This window comes from Pollicipes pollicipes, unplaced genomic scaffold (genome assembly GCF_011947565.3).
Source record: "Pollicipes pollicipes isolate AB1234 unplaced genomic scaffold, Ppol_2.1 Scaffold_4881;HRSCAF=5763_pilon_pilon_pilon, whole genome shotgun sequence".
NCBI lineage: Eukaryota > Metazoa > Arthropoda > Thecostraca > Pollicipedomorpha > Pollicipedidae > Pollicipes > Pollicipes pollicipes.
In genome coordinates, this window is record NW_023596576.1 from 31,150,758 (window position 1) to 31,167,399 (window position 16,642).

Sequence of the window (16,642 nt, forward strand, 5' to 3'; positions counted from 1 at the left end):
CTCGGCTACGACTTAAGGAATTAGAAGTGTGGAATTAATACCCGACCAACGAGTTAGGCTCACTCAAACGTGTCTTTTAGGAAGATATGTAAAAAGGCAGCTGCGGCATACTCTCCCGATGCATTTGGCTTGTTTTTCTTCACCAAGAGTTTCCTCCCCACGCTGCAATAATCCTGTAAAATATTGATCTCAACTCTGGGCCTGTGGGGCGGTTGGCGCCATATGCTAATTTTTATTCTTACATGGTTTTAATTTAAAGCGTTACCGCCGAAAACAATACGTAAAAGTAGTTAATTTTAGTTCTACGTTGTTCAAAGGCTCTCGTTTGACTGTTTTTCCTTCACCGGATTAATTTTTGAATGCCGGCAAATCCCTGGTGTTAAAAACAACTTGTGGAATCAAATTCACTGCTCTTTCCAGAACAGAACTGAATCTTTGTGTCGATGTGATCCGCAGGGTGTCTGCTTATGCTGACGGAGGCCCAGGTGACCGACTCGCTGCCGAAGCGGTTGATGAGCACCGCGTTCTTCCCGCTGCGCCACCCCCAGGTGGGCCGCACGGACTGGCTGGCGGCGCGCGACTTCAGCGAGCGCTACCTGCGCGCCCTCGGCCTCAACGTGACGCGCCAAGTGTTCAGCACCACCGTACTCTTCGACCAGGATATTGCGCAGCTGGTGAGTGGCCGGCTGGCCGGCTGGTTTGGGCCTCGCGGCCGCATCGGGGTGGACCTCGGTGTGGGGCCGACGGCTGGTGCGCGCCGCCGGCAAAAGTTGCGGAGCCACTCAGGCACCTTGTTTGGTGTTCGCGTGTAGGATCGGTATGCACGGATAGCCGGTGTTGACTTGTCCGACGTGAACAGCAAATGGTTGGGGCACTGCCGAACTACGCATACTGCATGAGTGGTTCATGGCGGTCGCATCGGCGCCTGCTGGAAAGCCATAGCTGAGCTATAATGAATCGGCATCGGGCAACGTGGCTCGGATGCGGCGATGCGTCATTCCGATGTCAAATTATATGATCACATGGAACAGCACAGCCGTGCGAAACCGTGCTGTAAGCGGATCGAGTGACCCGGCTGTGATGGAATGCGCAGACTGCAAACACTTGGTATTTTTAAATTCTCAAACGTCCTTGAGTTCATGCCTGTGCTGCGGTTAACTCGGTCAGCCCCTTCCGGGTTTCGTGCCCTATTTCTGCGCGAAACCGCGTCGACTGTAACATGTGCCGCTGTTGTACCGGGTCGTTCTTGACCGTCGGTGGTGGTTCATTGCGGTGGTGACGTTTGGCAGTAGTGCAATATCAGCGGCGACTTTTGACATTGTCACAGCGAGCTGCATCAGTGGCGACTGGCACCGGTAGCTTGGCTCCGCTGCAGGAGAAAGCTGGGGGCATCCAGGACTTCCAGGGCATCGATTTTCGTGAGACGCCACATACATTGAATTCCCGATAACACGAAGGGCGCGCGCCCCGTTTCCCACGTGTCTGAACTCCTGGGTGACGGTGCCTGTTTCGGTGGGCGACTGCTGCGGGGATGGCCGTCGATTACAGGGCAGAACTCGCCAGCAGGCCTGTCAATGGTGACCTGAGTCGGTGGTGGAGCCGATGCAGTCAGAGACATATCCAGCAGGCCTGTCAGTGGTGACCTGAGGGCTGCGGTGAAGGCGATGACAGTGCACCTCGCCAGCAGTGCCTGTCAATGTGACTAGTGCGGTGGTGGAGCCTGAGGCGTGTGGTGAACCGATGACAGTGGAGACCTCGCCATCAGGCCTGTCAGTGGGACCTGAGCGGTGGGGGTGACCGATGAACAGGGCAGACTCGCCAGCAAGGCGCTGTCAATGGTGACCTGAGGCGGTGGTGTACCGATGACATTGCATGACTCTCTCGAGCAGCCTGTTCAGATTGGGTGACACTGTAGGGGCGGTGGTGAACGCTGCGTGCAGACCGCCGCAGGCCTGTCAATGGGGGTGACCTGAGGCGGTTGTGACGCGATGACAGTGCAGACTTCGCCAGCAGGCCTGTCAGTGGTGACCTGAGGCGGTGGTGACCGATGACAGGGCAGACTCGGCCAGCAGGCTGTCAATGGTGACCTGAGGCGGTGGTGACCGATGACAGGGCAGACTCGCCAGCAGGCCTGTCAGTGGTGACCTGAGGCGGCGGTGACCGATGACAGGGCAGACTCGCCAGCAGGCCTGTCAGTGGTGACCTGAGGCGGTGGTGACCGATGACAGGGCAGACTCGCCAGCAGGCCTGCCAGTGGTGACCTGAGGCGGTGGTGACCGATGACAGGGCAGACTCGCCAGCAGGCCTGTCAGTGGTGACCGATGACAGGGCAGACTCGCCAGCAGGCCTGTCAATGGTGACCCGAGTCCAGCGTGAGTTGACCCAGTGCCGGTGGTGATCCGCGCCGCTGGCGAGCTGCGCCGTCAGTGACCTGTCTCGGTGGCGCGGTGCGTCAGCGGGGCCGGTATCATTGGTAACATGTGTCGATTGTGACCCATGCCAGTGAGGAAATGTGACAATGTCGGCAAAGTGACAACAGCTGCTGTGTCAGTGGCAACATGTAGCGGCGGTTACCCGTGCCGTTGGTGATTTGTGTTCGTGGTTACCTGTTTGTGGCCGATGATAGCTTGAGCCAATTGTGACCCCCGCTGACTGACATTGTGTCAGTCACGACCTGTATAAGTGGTGCGTCGTGACAGTGGTCATCTGTGCTAGCAGTGAGCCGTGTCAGTGATGAGCTATGCCTGTGGCCGTAGTGGCATGAATCAGTGGCGACTTGCGTCGATGGCACATTTGTCAGTGGTGACCGGTGCCAGTGGTGAAGTGTTCCAGTGGCGACGTGTGTCAGTGGTGACGTGTGTCAGTGGTGACGTGTGCCAGTAGTGACATGTGCCAGTGGTGACGTGTGTCAGTGGTGACGTGTGCCAGTGGTGACCCGTGTAAGCTGACCTGTCGCCAGGTGGAGGGCGTGAACCTGTTGGCCGTGGTACCCGGTCGTCACTGGGACTCTGACGCCGAGGATGACATCCTGGTGGTCGGCGCTCACTACGACACCGACGTCACCAACATGGGTCAGTGCGCGACACCAGCGTGGGCTAGTGAGCGTCGCCAATGTGGTGTTAGTGAACGTCACTTACTTGTTTCAGTAACATGGGCCAGTGAACGGCATTGGTATGGCCCAGTGAACGACACCAGTAGGGGCTAATGCCTTAAATACATCGCCGGAGCAAGTGGACGTCCCACCACCGCAAATAAAAACTGATGGCGCACCTGCGGTAGACGGTCAGATTGAATGCACAGCGGCGACATGATCCAGCGCAAAAACCAATGGTTTACTAGTCATTTCTCAAAGTGTCGTGGGCAGAACTTGTAGTTCTTAGTAACCTGATGACGCTAGTGACGATGCACTGCTCAGTGGTTGGAACAAAGGAAGGTGGGGGAGGGGCATTGGTCAGTCACCTTGTACAAAAAATATAACATTGCAGTACCGTGTGCATTAAAAATTTACCTGAAAATATGCTTTGCCCCCCACTACACACACACACACACACACACACACACACACACACACACACACACACACACACACACACACACACACACACACACACACACGCACACGCACACGCACACGCACACGCACACGCACACGCACACGCACACGCACACGCACACGCACACGCACACGCACACGCGCACGCGCACGCGCACGCGCACGCGCACGCGCACGCACGCACGCACGCACGCACTTTTGCGTAACGTTGCTAAGTCCTGATGGACTGGCATAGCTGGTCAGTGTGCTACAAGGGTGTACCCGCGTCCCGGAGACTAGAGGTCGCAAATAGTGACCGGGGTGGCGATCTGACCTAAAAAAGTGTTTTGCCGGAGTGTGTGTACGGTTCAGACACGAATGTATGCAAAAAACTTGCCGTTTGTGGCGGATATTGAGGGGGGAAACATTCATGGGGATAAGTGCTTATTAAAGTGGGTGTGGTCACGCTCCGCCCACGCGGCGCAGCGGCAAAGTGCGATGTTCTCTAAATGTAACATTTTGTGGAAGCTCATCTAGCTGATATAATTGTGTAGAGCAGGATCGCTGGGAAGGCCGTAAAGGGTTGCGTCAGTCGGTGAAAGTCAATGCTGATGCCCATGAGGCAGTGACGAAAGCCGTGAGTAGAGAAATAGCCTTCACTCTGTCGCCTAATGGAAGCCACCGACATGAGATGAACCTGAGATGCACTTTGCGGTCGTTTATATCCGCTTATCTCCCTCAGAGATAAATCGTCATTCAGTTCAGTGTAACTGTGACATCAGCGCGGCCTGAAACAACGTCGGCCCAGCGGGTAATGGAGCCGTCCCACCCGTTATCATCCTGTCCCTGTGACGCCGGGCCGGACCAGCGTCAGAGCCCCCAGCGGCTAGCCACAAATAAGACACTTGGCCTCGGCGCCCGCTGCCCCACACCGATTAGCGCACATCGCGACTGTGTGACTATAGCACGTGGTCCAGTCAGCCGTGGGGCACAAGTTATATACAGCCACAGGCAGAGCCGCTGGCGGCCAAGCGACATCATTGTTCTCGGGGCCACACCACGGATTTTGAGTTGGGGAAGGGGGGCGATTTGGCAGGGGGCCTCCCGGACAAAATGCGGCCCCTCACAGGGGCCGCCTCCCAGGCAGCGTCGCATTCAAGGGGGGACGCTGGGTACACGTGCTTCCTATCAAGTTGATACAGGTATAGCATTCATGCAAATGAATGCCAGTGAATGAAAATCAAAAGTAGGTTTAATCAGACTCATACAGGGCTTCTTCATTCGACAAAGAGCTTGTGGCTTCGTGTCCGAAAATATGATATTCTGTGCTAGAAAATGATTATTTGATGCATAGAACGCCTCCTAATCCAGAACAGAATTATGACTGCCCATAACCGTGAGTTTATGGGCAGATGTGTGTGGCTCAGAAATATGCCTGTTGCCGTGGCCTCCAAAAATGGCACTGACGAATGACAACGAGAATGCTAGAGTTTTATACAGGTTACAGTTCGGTGAAATTGAGACGATACGTCGGTCAAACTGAGTGAGCCATACAAAAGACTGTGCCTTGTAAATGAATTGGGAATTACCTCACCTTGACCACGCCTCTGTCCACATTTGAAAGCGTCACAAATTATACCGAAAGTAGATGACTGGCGAAAAGTTGAAGTTTAGAATAACCACAGATGAAAACCGGAAGTGAACCAGCGTCTGACGCAGGGCGGCCGTCTGGACGCCCGGCCACCGGTACCCTCCCACGGCTTTGGTCAGCTCTTGGTGCGAGACCGCTGCCACTGCCCACAGAGGGGTCCTTGCAATAGCCGCCGACGTCCGCGGCGCTTCCCGGGCGCGACCTTGGCGTCTGGCGTCACCGCCTTCGGCAGGTTTGGGGCTCTGGGCTCATCGCTCCGCCGGTGTCGGCGGGTGTCAGGCGCGATGTCCGGGCGGCGAGGTGTCATACACAAACAGAAACAGAGCAGCCCTCAGTTCGATGGCGTGCGAATAAACAGCCGGGAGCGACACACCAGTGGACGGCTGCGGGGGTGGCGGCGAGATGACAGGGGTGATGACGCTCCTCACCACCCCTGCAGGGGCCCTGTGCTGCGGACGGCGCGCCCATCCGCTCGCTTGCTCATTTGAAGCGTGTGGGTGCGAACAGGTGCGCCAGGCTCGGTGGGTTGCACGCGGTGGGTAGTGATGAGTCACCCACGCCCACTATGATCAAGGCTGTTGATAGTGTCCGACTTTTTGCGATCGGAATGACAAGTATCGACTGGCTTCGTATCTTGATGCTGTGTTTTGTTTTGTGAACAAAACACAGGGTAAGACGTGGCCGTGCTGTGCGACCATTATGAGCCGGATGGCTGGAGCTGTGTGGTGCGCCCCGCTGGGGCTGGCCGACAGGCGGTCCGAGGGTGGGTGCAGCTGGCCCGGTACAGGGCCACTGGTGGTCTGAGCGGCGCCTCGCGGATGTGCTGATTCACAGGTGGTCTGAGGAACGCGCCCCTTCGGTACGGCCCGGAAGCGGTCTGAGGGGCGCATTTCGCTCGTTGACTGTGCCAGTCGGGGCCAGTTTGAGGTCTGAATACTGGCGGGTCTGATGCGGCGAGGCACGCGCTCAGGATTCTCGTCAGGAGGGAGTCCGACCTTTGAGTGTTGTGTGATCCTTCAAAGAAGCTCCTCTATCGAAAGCAGCAGAAGGACGTTGGGATTCCCAAAGCCTTTCTGTGACGGATACCATCCAGAAAGCAGTATTTGTTCCTTGGAAAAACGGAAAAATGTCAAGCTTAAAACCATTTTGAAACATTTTAGAAGCCTGCGAGACCATTTTGACGATTAATTTACAGTCACCGTACCCGGTGCTGCCCTTAGCAGGGCCCGATGCATGCAGATCAAAATGTCGCCTTTGTTTTTAGTGCCTTTTGATGCTATGGTCCCATGTGCCGTAGTAAGCATTGACATGAGGCGCTGTTTGACGACTGTTGTTTTCCCCTGGGCTTCATATGCTGATAAATCCTTGATACTTGCACTGCCTGGATTGTAATGTGTCGAGAGGTCGTTATCGATTATTTAGTCGGCGCTTTGATGCCAGGCGGGCGATGTGCTGCCTGATCCGTGGTGCGTCTCTCACGCACTGATGTGTTGCGCCATCCGTCCGTCAGGTGTCCGTCCCGGCTCGGGGATGGTGGCGCTGCTGGAGCTGGGCCGTCATATCCAGGAGCGGCGCACGACTGGCCTCCAGCTTGACCACACCGTCATTTTGGCCGCCCTCGACTTAATGACGTCAGAGCACGTGAGCGACGCTGGTTGGAGGGGATGGGAACCGGTCCATTACCGGTGGGTCTTAGTGGAACGCAGAACGCTCGGCGCAAGGGCACGACTTCTGTCTGACCTATAATTGCTATGCAGATGAAGCTCCTCCGGTGCTCTGATATATTTTTCCTACATCCAACGGCGGTAGCGCAACACGTGCGCCGAATCTAAGTTAGCACAGGTGAGCTGGTTTGGAAAGACTTGCCCCTGAATTCCTTGCGCAGATGTGTATCTATTGGCTCGCAAGAAGCTGATAGCATCACAGGCGTAGCAATAGCAGGGCATGAAGACGCTAATGCGGGGCTCGCATGCGCCGAGCCAGTTTTCCTTTGCTCATCACGCTATACGTCAACCGGTCTTCAATCGATCTCCGGCCGATAGCGCTGTGTGCGAATATCATTGCCACCGGCGCGCGTCGGTCGAGCTCAGCCGACCCTCGTGTGTCGAGCTCAGCCGACCCTCGTGTGTCGAGCCCAGCCAATCCTCGTATGTCGAGCTCAGCCGATTCCTCGTATGTCGAGCTCAGCCGACCCTCGTGTGTCGAGCTCAGCCGATCCTCGTGTGTCGAGCTCCGCCGACCCTCGTGTGTCGAGCTCAGCCGATCCTCGTGTGTCAAGCTCAGCCGACCCTCGTGTGTCGAGCTCAGCCGATCCTCGTGTGTCGAGCTCAGCGGATCCTCGTGTGCCGAGCTCAGCCGATCCTCGTGTGCCGAGTTCAGCCGATCCTCACGGGCCAAGCAGCGCGCTGACGACCGCGTCCGCTGTCAGTCCTGGGGCAAGGCGGGCGACTCCGGCGCCGAAGTGTTCCTGCGCGGTTACCTGAATCCGCTGCTCACCTCGCGGCCCTCCCGGCGCTTCCGCGGCGCCATCATGCTCGACTCAGTGTTCAACTTCAACGCCTCGGTCGGCAGCCAGGTGTACCCGGGTGGCTTCGCAGAGGTAAGTGCGTCCGTGGCGGACAGGGGACTCGGTTGTCGGAGGCGGTGCCTGTGCTGCAGACCGCTGTTCGGATGCCGGGGAGCGGTATGGGTCAAGGGCGGGCCGCACTTGCGCCAGGTTATATAATCGCGCGGTCCATGCATGCATTCCGTTGACAACTGACAATACTTTGTTGTTGATGGAAACGCGTGTGTGGGCAAGATGAACAATTAATTTTAGTTGTAGTCCATGGACTAACGAGGTGACATGACAACTTTACTATATGTGCAGTCAATGCAGTAGTTACGATAGAATGTACTTGCTTGAGATGTCTGCGGGATTAGCTTTTATGCTATCAGTACGTGACTGTTGTGTTTGTGATGTATGCTAGCATGGCTCAGGTAGTCTGTTGCAAGGCTGTAGAAACAGTACAAACAAAAATCCGTTGGCTGTCGCAACGAATATACTTTAAGCAAATTTGTCGATTAAGGAACGTTTTTAGTGCTGTGGGGTCTTTTCGACGCAAGGATATGATTGACAGCACTTCCGCTAAAATCGCTTAATAAACAAAATCGCGCCGAAAAGGGCTTCCATCAGACACTTCCCGACCGACACTACGCCTCTGTCAGACGTTCCCCGGTCAACCCTGCGCCTCCTGCAGACGTTCCCCGGCCAACCGTGTGCCTCCGTCAGACGTTCCGCGGCTAACCCTGCGTCTCCGTCAGACGTTCCCAGGCTAACCCTGCGTCTCCGTCAAACCTTCCCAGGCTAACCCTACGCCTCCGTCAGACGTTCTCTGGATAACCTTGCGTCTCCGTCAGACATTCTCCGGATAACCCTACACCTCCGTCAGACGTTCTCCGGATAACCCGACACCTCCGTCAGACGTTCTCCGGCTAACCCTGCGCCCCCGTCAGACGTTCTCCGGATAACCCTACACCTCCGTCAGACGTTCTCCGGATAACCCTACACCTCCGTCAGACGTTCTCTGGATAACCTTGCGTCTCCGTCAGACGTTCCCCGGATAACCCTACACCTCCATCAGACGTTCTCCGGATAACCCTACACCTCCGTCAGACGTTCTCCAGATAACCCTACGCCTCCGTCAGACGTTCTCTGGATAACCTTGCGTCTCCGTCAGACGTTCTCCGGATAACCCTACACCTCCGTCAGACGTTCTCCGGATAACCCTACACCTCCGTCACACGTTCTCCGGATAACCCTGCGCCCCCGTCAGACGTTCTCCGGATAACCCTACACCTCCGTCAGACGTTCTCCGGATAACCCTACACCTCCGTCAGACGTTCTCCGGATAACCCTACACCTCCGTCACACGTTCTCCGGCTAACCCTGCGCCCCCGTCAGACGTTCTCCGGCTAACCCTGCGCCCCCGTCAGACGTTCTCCGGCTAACCCTGCGCCCCCGTCAGACGTTCCCAGACGTTGAGCAGACGGGCCGCGGGGACTTCCTGGGCGTGGTCAGCCGGCCCGCCTCGGACGCCGCCCTGCTGGAGGCGCTGAAGGCCGTCTGGCCGGCCGGCGCCGGCCGCCTCCAGCCGCTGAGCCTACCGCAGCAGCCGCCGGACACGGAGGCGCTGTTCCAGTTCCTCAGCCAGGGCCACGACGCCTTCTGGAACCGCGCGGCTGGCGGTGTGGTCAGCTCGCTGCCGGCCGTACTACTGACCGACACAGGTGAACAGAGCTGGTCACATGGGGACGGGACGGTACAGGACACGGGTCACAGGTGAAAGGACAGGTCACATGTGAACAGGACTGGTAGCGGATCAGCAAAGCATGCTTTTTGGGAACAGAGCATGCCACGTGAGTCAAATGCGGATACGCATGCCTGATGTAAACATGGGAAGACACAAGAGCATAACGGAGCAGAACAGGCCACACGCCGTAGCCGATGATGTCACGCGCGGAGTGACCAGGACAAGTCACAACTATGACGTAACCGCCTCATGGCACGAAGGTTGCGAATGATTGAAGGTGCTAACTCGCTCGGACCGGTATTGGTGAGGATAATCAGACCAGCGCGCTGGTCATGCAGAAGCTGGGACCAGACGTCATGGCATGCACCTAAGCTAGCTTACGGGTTCCCTGCTTGAGCCACCTAAGCTAGCGTTCGGGTTACAACTTCCCTGATAGACATGGTCGTAAGATCATCCGGTGCAGTTAACAGCCGTGCTCTTTTTAAGACCTAAACTAGTTTTGTTTCTGAGCTACACGTGTTACGCAGATAATTCTCTGATAAATTTCGTTGGTGAGGTTTCTCGACTCTTTCGCTTCTTCTACGCTTAGGCGGCACCTCCTCCATACTGGCCACCATTATATTACGCGGGGATCCATTATGTTACGCGTAGTTTTTCCGATATATCGTCGTCATCGTCTCCCTCAACTCGATTTTTTTGTCGTCCTAGTAGTAAGTACTGGCTCCTCATTTTTTTTTCAGGAATATTGCCGTGTTCTCCCGACAGATTGTTCACCGACAGCTAACGGCAATCACGAGATTCCCAAAACCCAGCTTGCGTAAAAATAGCAAGCACCATGACTGGCGCAATTTAGATGAAGTTCCTGCGTGGTTTTTAAAGCTACGTACTCGCACATGACGTTGTGTAATGTATAATGTTGTGAACTAATTAACCCCACGAAAGAACAGAATATCCTTGGTAGTAATATGTCTGCTGGCAAAAACAAATTTTCTTAGATTACGTATACATGTCATTGTCGCTCGCGACTGTTGGCTAGATGGTCCTCTGTATTGGTCTACAAGCAATTATCACGGAGGCAATTCCCTGTCATAAACCAACGAACTGGGGCGACTGCAAAAGGTGGCGAAAACGTTGGCTCACCGACATTACACGGGCTTTTACGGAATATATGTTTTCGTCCTAACATGGGCAGCAAACGTCGCTTTACTGGGGTTCCGCAACGAACATTCATACGTTCACACCATCTCACGCCTGCTTGTCACCGGTCACAATAAAGGGAGGCCTATGGCGTGGTCGCCACACACAGTCTGCGCAGGTTATATGCAACGATCAGACCCGCTCAATTATGGGCGAAGCCTTACAGTCATACGCCACTCATGCCTCGGAATGTATCCACAGTAACTAGCAGCCACTGGGTGCAAGGCTCACCGCGGCATTACCACGAAGTCACCACCCTCTCTCGTCACTGAACCGCGGCATTACCACGAAGTCACCACCCTCTCTCGTCACTGAACCGCGGCATTACCACGAAGTCACCACCCTCTCTCGTCACTGAACCGCAGCATTACCACGAAGTCACCACCCTCTCTCGTCACTGAACCGCGGCATTACCACGAAGTCACCACCCTCTCTCGTCACTGAACCGCGGCATTACCACGAAGTCACCACCCTCTCTCGTCACTGAACCGCGGCATTACCACGAATTGACCACCCTGTCTCGTCACTGAATACGCCGACATCATCCGTTGGCCAGCCGGAATTCCTCGTCGGCTCATACCTTGCCTGCCTGATGTGTAGGCCTACCTCCATCGTCACCCGCGAGAAATCACCGAGTCAAACATCTGTGACGCATTTAGCCCGTGGTGATAACAATCCTTTCATTACACTTGTGGAAAATTCACAGCCGCCCCGATCTGCGCGCAGTATATGAGCTATGTAAGACAATTAATTTGACGTGTAAACATGGACCTGACCACGACGTGTCCTCTCTCAAGACACACAATTTAGGGCGCACATTATTCATTAATCTGCTATTTTTCTAAAGACCGTTCACTGAAGCGCATATAAAAAAACAGACAGGGGTGGGCATGTCATCTACCAGCACACATTGGCGACGGATTTATATATTAGACGTGCCAGTTACTGTGATACGATGTAAGCACGAAAAGGAGCACGACACACAACAGATCAGAATTATTGTGCTAGCACGTAATCTCAAAAAGGCCTACGGAACGCGTAGTCCTAATTATCTAAAAAAAGAAAAAAGGCCGGGATCGCAGAATCGCCGAAGGGTAGGCGATTCCTGCGCCGGGGTTACACTTTTCCGAGATTAAACCGCCGAGCACCCGGCCGTCGGCACGCCGGGCCGATATGGTCTCCCATCACCGCCTCCGTGTCAACGTCTCTCCCTTTGCTGAACGTTCCTCTGTACCGGTTGAACGTGCCCCACTCCGACGAGGCTGGTTTTTTTTAAAGGGCCGCCCCTATTGATCGTCCTGGTACGCATGTCCGAAACGAGTACTCGGGCCAAACGCAACCAAAATTTGCAGACTTTCGGGAGGACTATTTCGAGGCCACCCAGGCACCCATGACGTCATAATAACGTCATTCAAATCATGCTTTTTAATTTGCCATGCGGTGATCAACCCCAGTACGAATATAATTGTAGAGTCGTTTATATCTGGCGTTCGCGAGCACAATTTCCAGATAACGCAACCGTCCATCGGCTCTCAATGTTGCGCAAGGTAGCATGGCGCGATCAAGCAATAAGGTATTGAGGCATGTTTACTAAGTAGCGAAATTGTGTTGTATAAAACTCTTTTCCACGAAAAGAAAATGTTTTACATTTGAAGATATTTAAGCCAGCATTAGATACAATGAAGCAAGCTCAATCGTAACTGTTGGCACACTTTTCAAGTCGAAAAGACTGCTCTAGACAGCCTAAGTCTCTGTTTAGTAAATATGTTCCTCACTGCATCATGATTTCATTACGTCACCGTACCTTGTACAATAGATAAGCCAGCGATAATAGCCTTATTTCTCGTGGAAAAGAAACAGGGGGATATAGACATGATGCGTTGATATTTCGGCGACATGCCTCTATCGAAACGAATGGCAGAAGGGAATTCAAAATTGCCTGCGGATGATTCCTGCTCGTTTTTCAGGTTTTTCTTTCAAAACAGCGAGCCACAGTTTGGACAGATCACCAACATTCAGGGGATTAAACAAGGAACAAGTGCCAGCCAGTGCTATGATACAGTGCACATCTAAATAGGGATCAGAACACGGGAAAAATGCATGTGCACTTAAACGGATTTAAGTGAACAGGCATCCTATATCGCCCATCAATTATACATGCAAACGATTTCAACCAAACAGGCATGGCGCATGACGCGTCAGAAATCACTCATGCATGTAAACCATTTTAAGCAGGAACACGTCATACTTTAAGGCACATATCACTTTCACATCATCGGCCATGATGAGCCCTGTACATTAAAGTGTGATCGCCGACTTCGCGTAAGAATACATTGACTTATTTTCTCTGGATGGTCCAGTGCTCTGAGGTAGACTTTGAGCTCTAAAAGGGGTATAGGGCCCATACCTCCCTGGATATCAGCCTGAGCGTATTTTGCCAAAAAGGGTCACCAAAAGGGTATTCCTTGTTTCTTCACCACCCATCCCCCACATGGTAGGACGCGGCAACACGTCCTGTCGAGCGACGGATTCTTAACACTACATTACATAGAATGAGGACTTGTTTTAGAAAAACATACATGTGGTTCGAAAATCAAAACTACGCCTACGCATAGCTTTGGAAGAACGACAATAAGTTAGAAAGCGTCTCTGGTGGAGTGCCCTCTCTTGAAGGCCACGTGCCCAGGTGGCAGTATGTCATCTATGCAAGTCTGGGTTTCAATGGGTTTGCACGCCAAAACCGTGGTTTACGCAGTTAAGTATGAACCGCGTGAAGAAACATGGAAAGAACATAGTCTTTGTGGGGGAGTCCATGCGCTCTTTCTCGTTTTAAATGTAGTGAACGCCTGCGAGAGGCTAAAAACAAAGCAGGGAATACTCCTTTCGGTGGCCATTTTTTGGCAACACACGCTCAGGCTGATTTCCAGGAAGGTATGGACCGTGTGCCCCTTTTAAAGCTCAAGGTCATCTATGGTGCGCAGGACCACCCAGGCAGGGAAATAAGGGAATCTATTCTTAGGAAAAGTCGGCAACCGGACCTTAACGTCCAGGGCTCATCATGGCCGATTATGCGAAAGTGGAATGTGCCTTGATGCGTAATGCGTGCTAGGTTAAAATCGTTTACATGTATGAGTAATGTGAGACGCGTGATGTGCCATGCTTGTTGAGTTGAAATCGTTAAAATGTTTTATTGATACATGATGCGTAATGCCTGTTTGCTTGAATTCACTTACACGCACATGTATTTTTCGTGCATTTTAATCCTTAGTTAGATATGCACTGTATCGTGGTAGCTGCTGGCAGTTACTCCTTGTTTAATTCCCTGAATATTGGCAACCTGTACAAACTGTGGCTCGCTGTTTAAAAACAAAACTTGAAAAAACTGATTATGATCATTACCAAGCAATGTTGCATTTATCACTGCTATTCATTTCGATACAGGCATGTTACCGAAATATCCACAAATCCATTCTTCAATTCTTCTGGTTTTTGAAGAGTGGTGAGGCTACTACTACAGCCTTATTTTTATGCATGATGTTCCTTGCAAATTCACTTAACAATGTACGTGCCTTGCACAACATTGATTGAGAGCAAGTTGAAGGCCGTTATGTCTGACAATCGCGCTCACAAATGCCAGACATGAACGCCATGAATGCCAAGGCGACCTTGATATACTATTCCCGACATACCTTCCCCGTTTTTCGCGGGCGTTTAGCTCAGAAACTAGAGCTCTTAGGTCTTAAGTAGGTCACAATTGTTAACAACACCGGAAGGTCTTCAATCTCACTATTTCAAGTCAATACCCATGTCAATGTGGAACACGCCCTTTAAAAGTACACCGATAAGTGAGCTTACTCCCTCACATCTGATTCTTGCTTCAGTACCTTCAAATGAGGCACATTCCCTTTAACGTTATTGAACCGGACTGTTGTTTTGATGTGTTCCCGATGTGCGTACAACTCATCAATCAGTCTTTGGCACCGTCAAAAGATGCAGAAAGCGCCACGCATCTGATCGGTCACGGCGACAGACTGGAGAGGGACTGGAGAAACTGCACATGATGCTAAATCAAATGTGCGTGTGCTCAAGTAAGGAGGCCACAGTTTCCCGGGATGACAAGGACATGAGTAAGGAGGCCACAGTTTCCCGGGATGGCTTCACCCACATGCATGCTGCGGAAGGACAACTAGCAAGAATCCGAGGCCGGTTCGCCGGTCGCCGACAGCCAGAAATCAAGGCAAACCAAAGCTGGTAACAAGCCGCGTCATTTGTTTCGTTGTTTAATGCCGCCTCTGGGAGGACTCGGTGAGACCGCACGGGATGACCCGGTGGAACGGGAGGTTCTCAAAGGCGGGACGGGCTTCCGCTGTCCGTGCCACGTGTATGCTGGGTGTATGTTCGTACCAGCCAGACTCAACGGTGGTAATCGTACGACTGCGCCGTAAACATGGCTCGGATGCCGGGCGCCATAACCCAGACGAGGCATGTAAGGCTTGCGCCAGTTGCCTACTGCTGCATCAGCGCGTAATACCAGTAACGGGTTTAGCTTCTCAGCCGTTTGCCAATTGGCGTTTCGACCATTCTCACCACCTCTGAGCTGGCGGTCCGAACACAGTGCATGTTGGACTGCTCGCTGTCAGTCACTTTTCTCGTTGACATGATGTCGCTCCAACGCCCTCTATATCGCACGATTCTGAGCAACCGCCTGAGCCCAGCGGACCAGGTACAAAGAGCACAAAGTGAAGTACACTCTGCATGGATCAGAAGGGCCTCTAATCTTTCCTCTTATCGTTCGCTGCTTCGTTTCATTTTATCACACAATGCATCGTGATATGGTTAAGGGAAGCTCATGTTCTGCTGTAATCAGATAGCTTACTGGTGATGGGAAGGGAAAACTGAAACAAATCGCTGCCTGCCACTTTGTGCATAAATCTGGGCCATTCCCACACTTTTACGTCAACTGCACTTTGGGAGACGCCATGAGATGAAACTGCAGGTAGAAACCATTTCTCACCCTTTTCCTGCTGTCTGTCCACCCGCCCAACTACCTGTCCCACTAACCAACGTCTGTCAACCCCAAACCCAACCTCTCTCTCTCTCTCTCTGTCATATATGCTCTCTATCGCCTTTCTATCTCTCCTATCGATCTATATCTCTCTCGCTTTCTCTCCTATCGCTCTCTTCTATCTATCGCTCTCTCCGCTCTATCTTCTCTCTCTCTTTCTCTCCTCTTTTCTCTCTCTCTCTCTCTTTCCTCTCTCTCCTCCTCTCTATCTCCTCTCTCTCTCTCTCTCCCTCTCTTCTCCTCTCTTCTTCTCTCTCCTCTCTCTCTCTTCTCTCTCTCCTCTCTCCTCTCTCTCTCTCTCTCCCCCTCTCTCCTCTCTCTCCTCTCTCTCTCCTCTCTCTCTCTCTCTCTCTCTCTTCTCTCTCTCTCCTCTCTCTCTCTCCTCTTCTCTCTCTCTCTCTTCCTCTCTCTCTTCTCTCTACTCGCTCTCTCTCTCTCTCTTCTCTCTCTCTCTCTCTCTCTCTCTCTCTCTCTCTCTCTATCCTCTCTCTCTCTCTTCTCCTCTCTCTTCTCTCTCTCTCTCTCTCTCTCTCTCTCTCTCTCTCTCTCTCTCTCTCTCTCTCTCCTCTCTCTCTCTCTCTCTCTCTCTCTCTCTCTCTCTCTCTCTCTCTCTCTCTCTCTCTCTCTCTCTCTCTCTCTCTCTCTCTCTCTCTCTCTCTCTCTCTCTCGCGTGACAGTGGTCCTGACGGTCTCCAGGGCGGTACCGCCAGCTGCCCAGGAGGTGTCTCAGCGTCGACACCATCTGCGGACCAAGGGAGATGCTGACGCCCGAGCGCATGCGCTTCTTCAACCAGACGGTCAAGGCGCTGACCGACGCCGTCCTCACTATGCAGGGTACGTTTCGCCGTGTGCGGCGGCGTGAACATGATGGCTGGCAGGTTTTGACATGCAGTCATCTATTGCGA

At 53.2% G+C, this 16,642-nt stretch overlaps 1 protein-coding gene across 2 annotated transcripts in view; it reads left to right on the forward strand.

Annotated features, from left to right (window-relative positions):
* LOC119099813 (uncharacterized) overlaps positions 1-16,642 on the forward strand; it is a 33,809-nt gene that overhangs the window by 14,916 nt on the left and 2,251 nt on the right. For both annotated transcript variants that reach the window (XM_037222892.1, XM_037222893.1), the window contains exons 2-7: positions 457-674; positions 2,960-3,071; positions 6,694-6,824; positions 7,612-7,782; positions 9,191-9,452; positions 16,434-16,571. In XM_037222892.1, the coding sequence (XP_037078787.1) occupies positions 457-674; positions 2,960-3,071; positions 6,694-6,824; positions 7,612-7,782; positions 9,191-9,452; positions 16,434-16,571 (1,032 nt within the window). The remainder of the gene's footprint in view (positions 1-456; positions 675-2,959; positions 3,072-6,693; positions 6,825-7,611; positions 7,783-9,190; positions 9,453-16,433; positions 16,572-16,642) is intronic.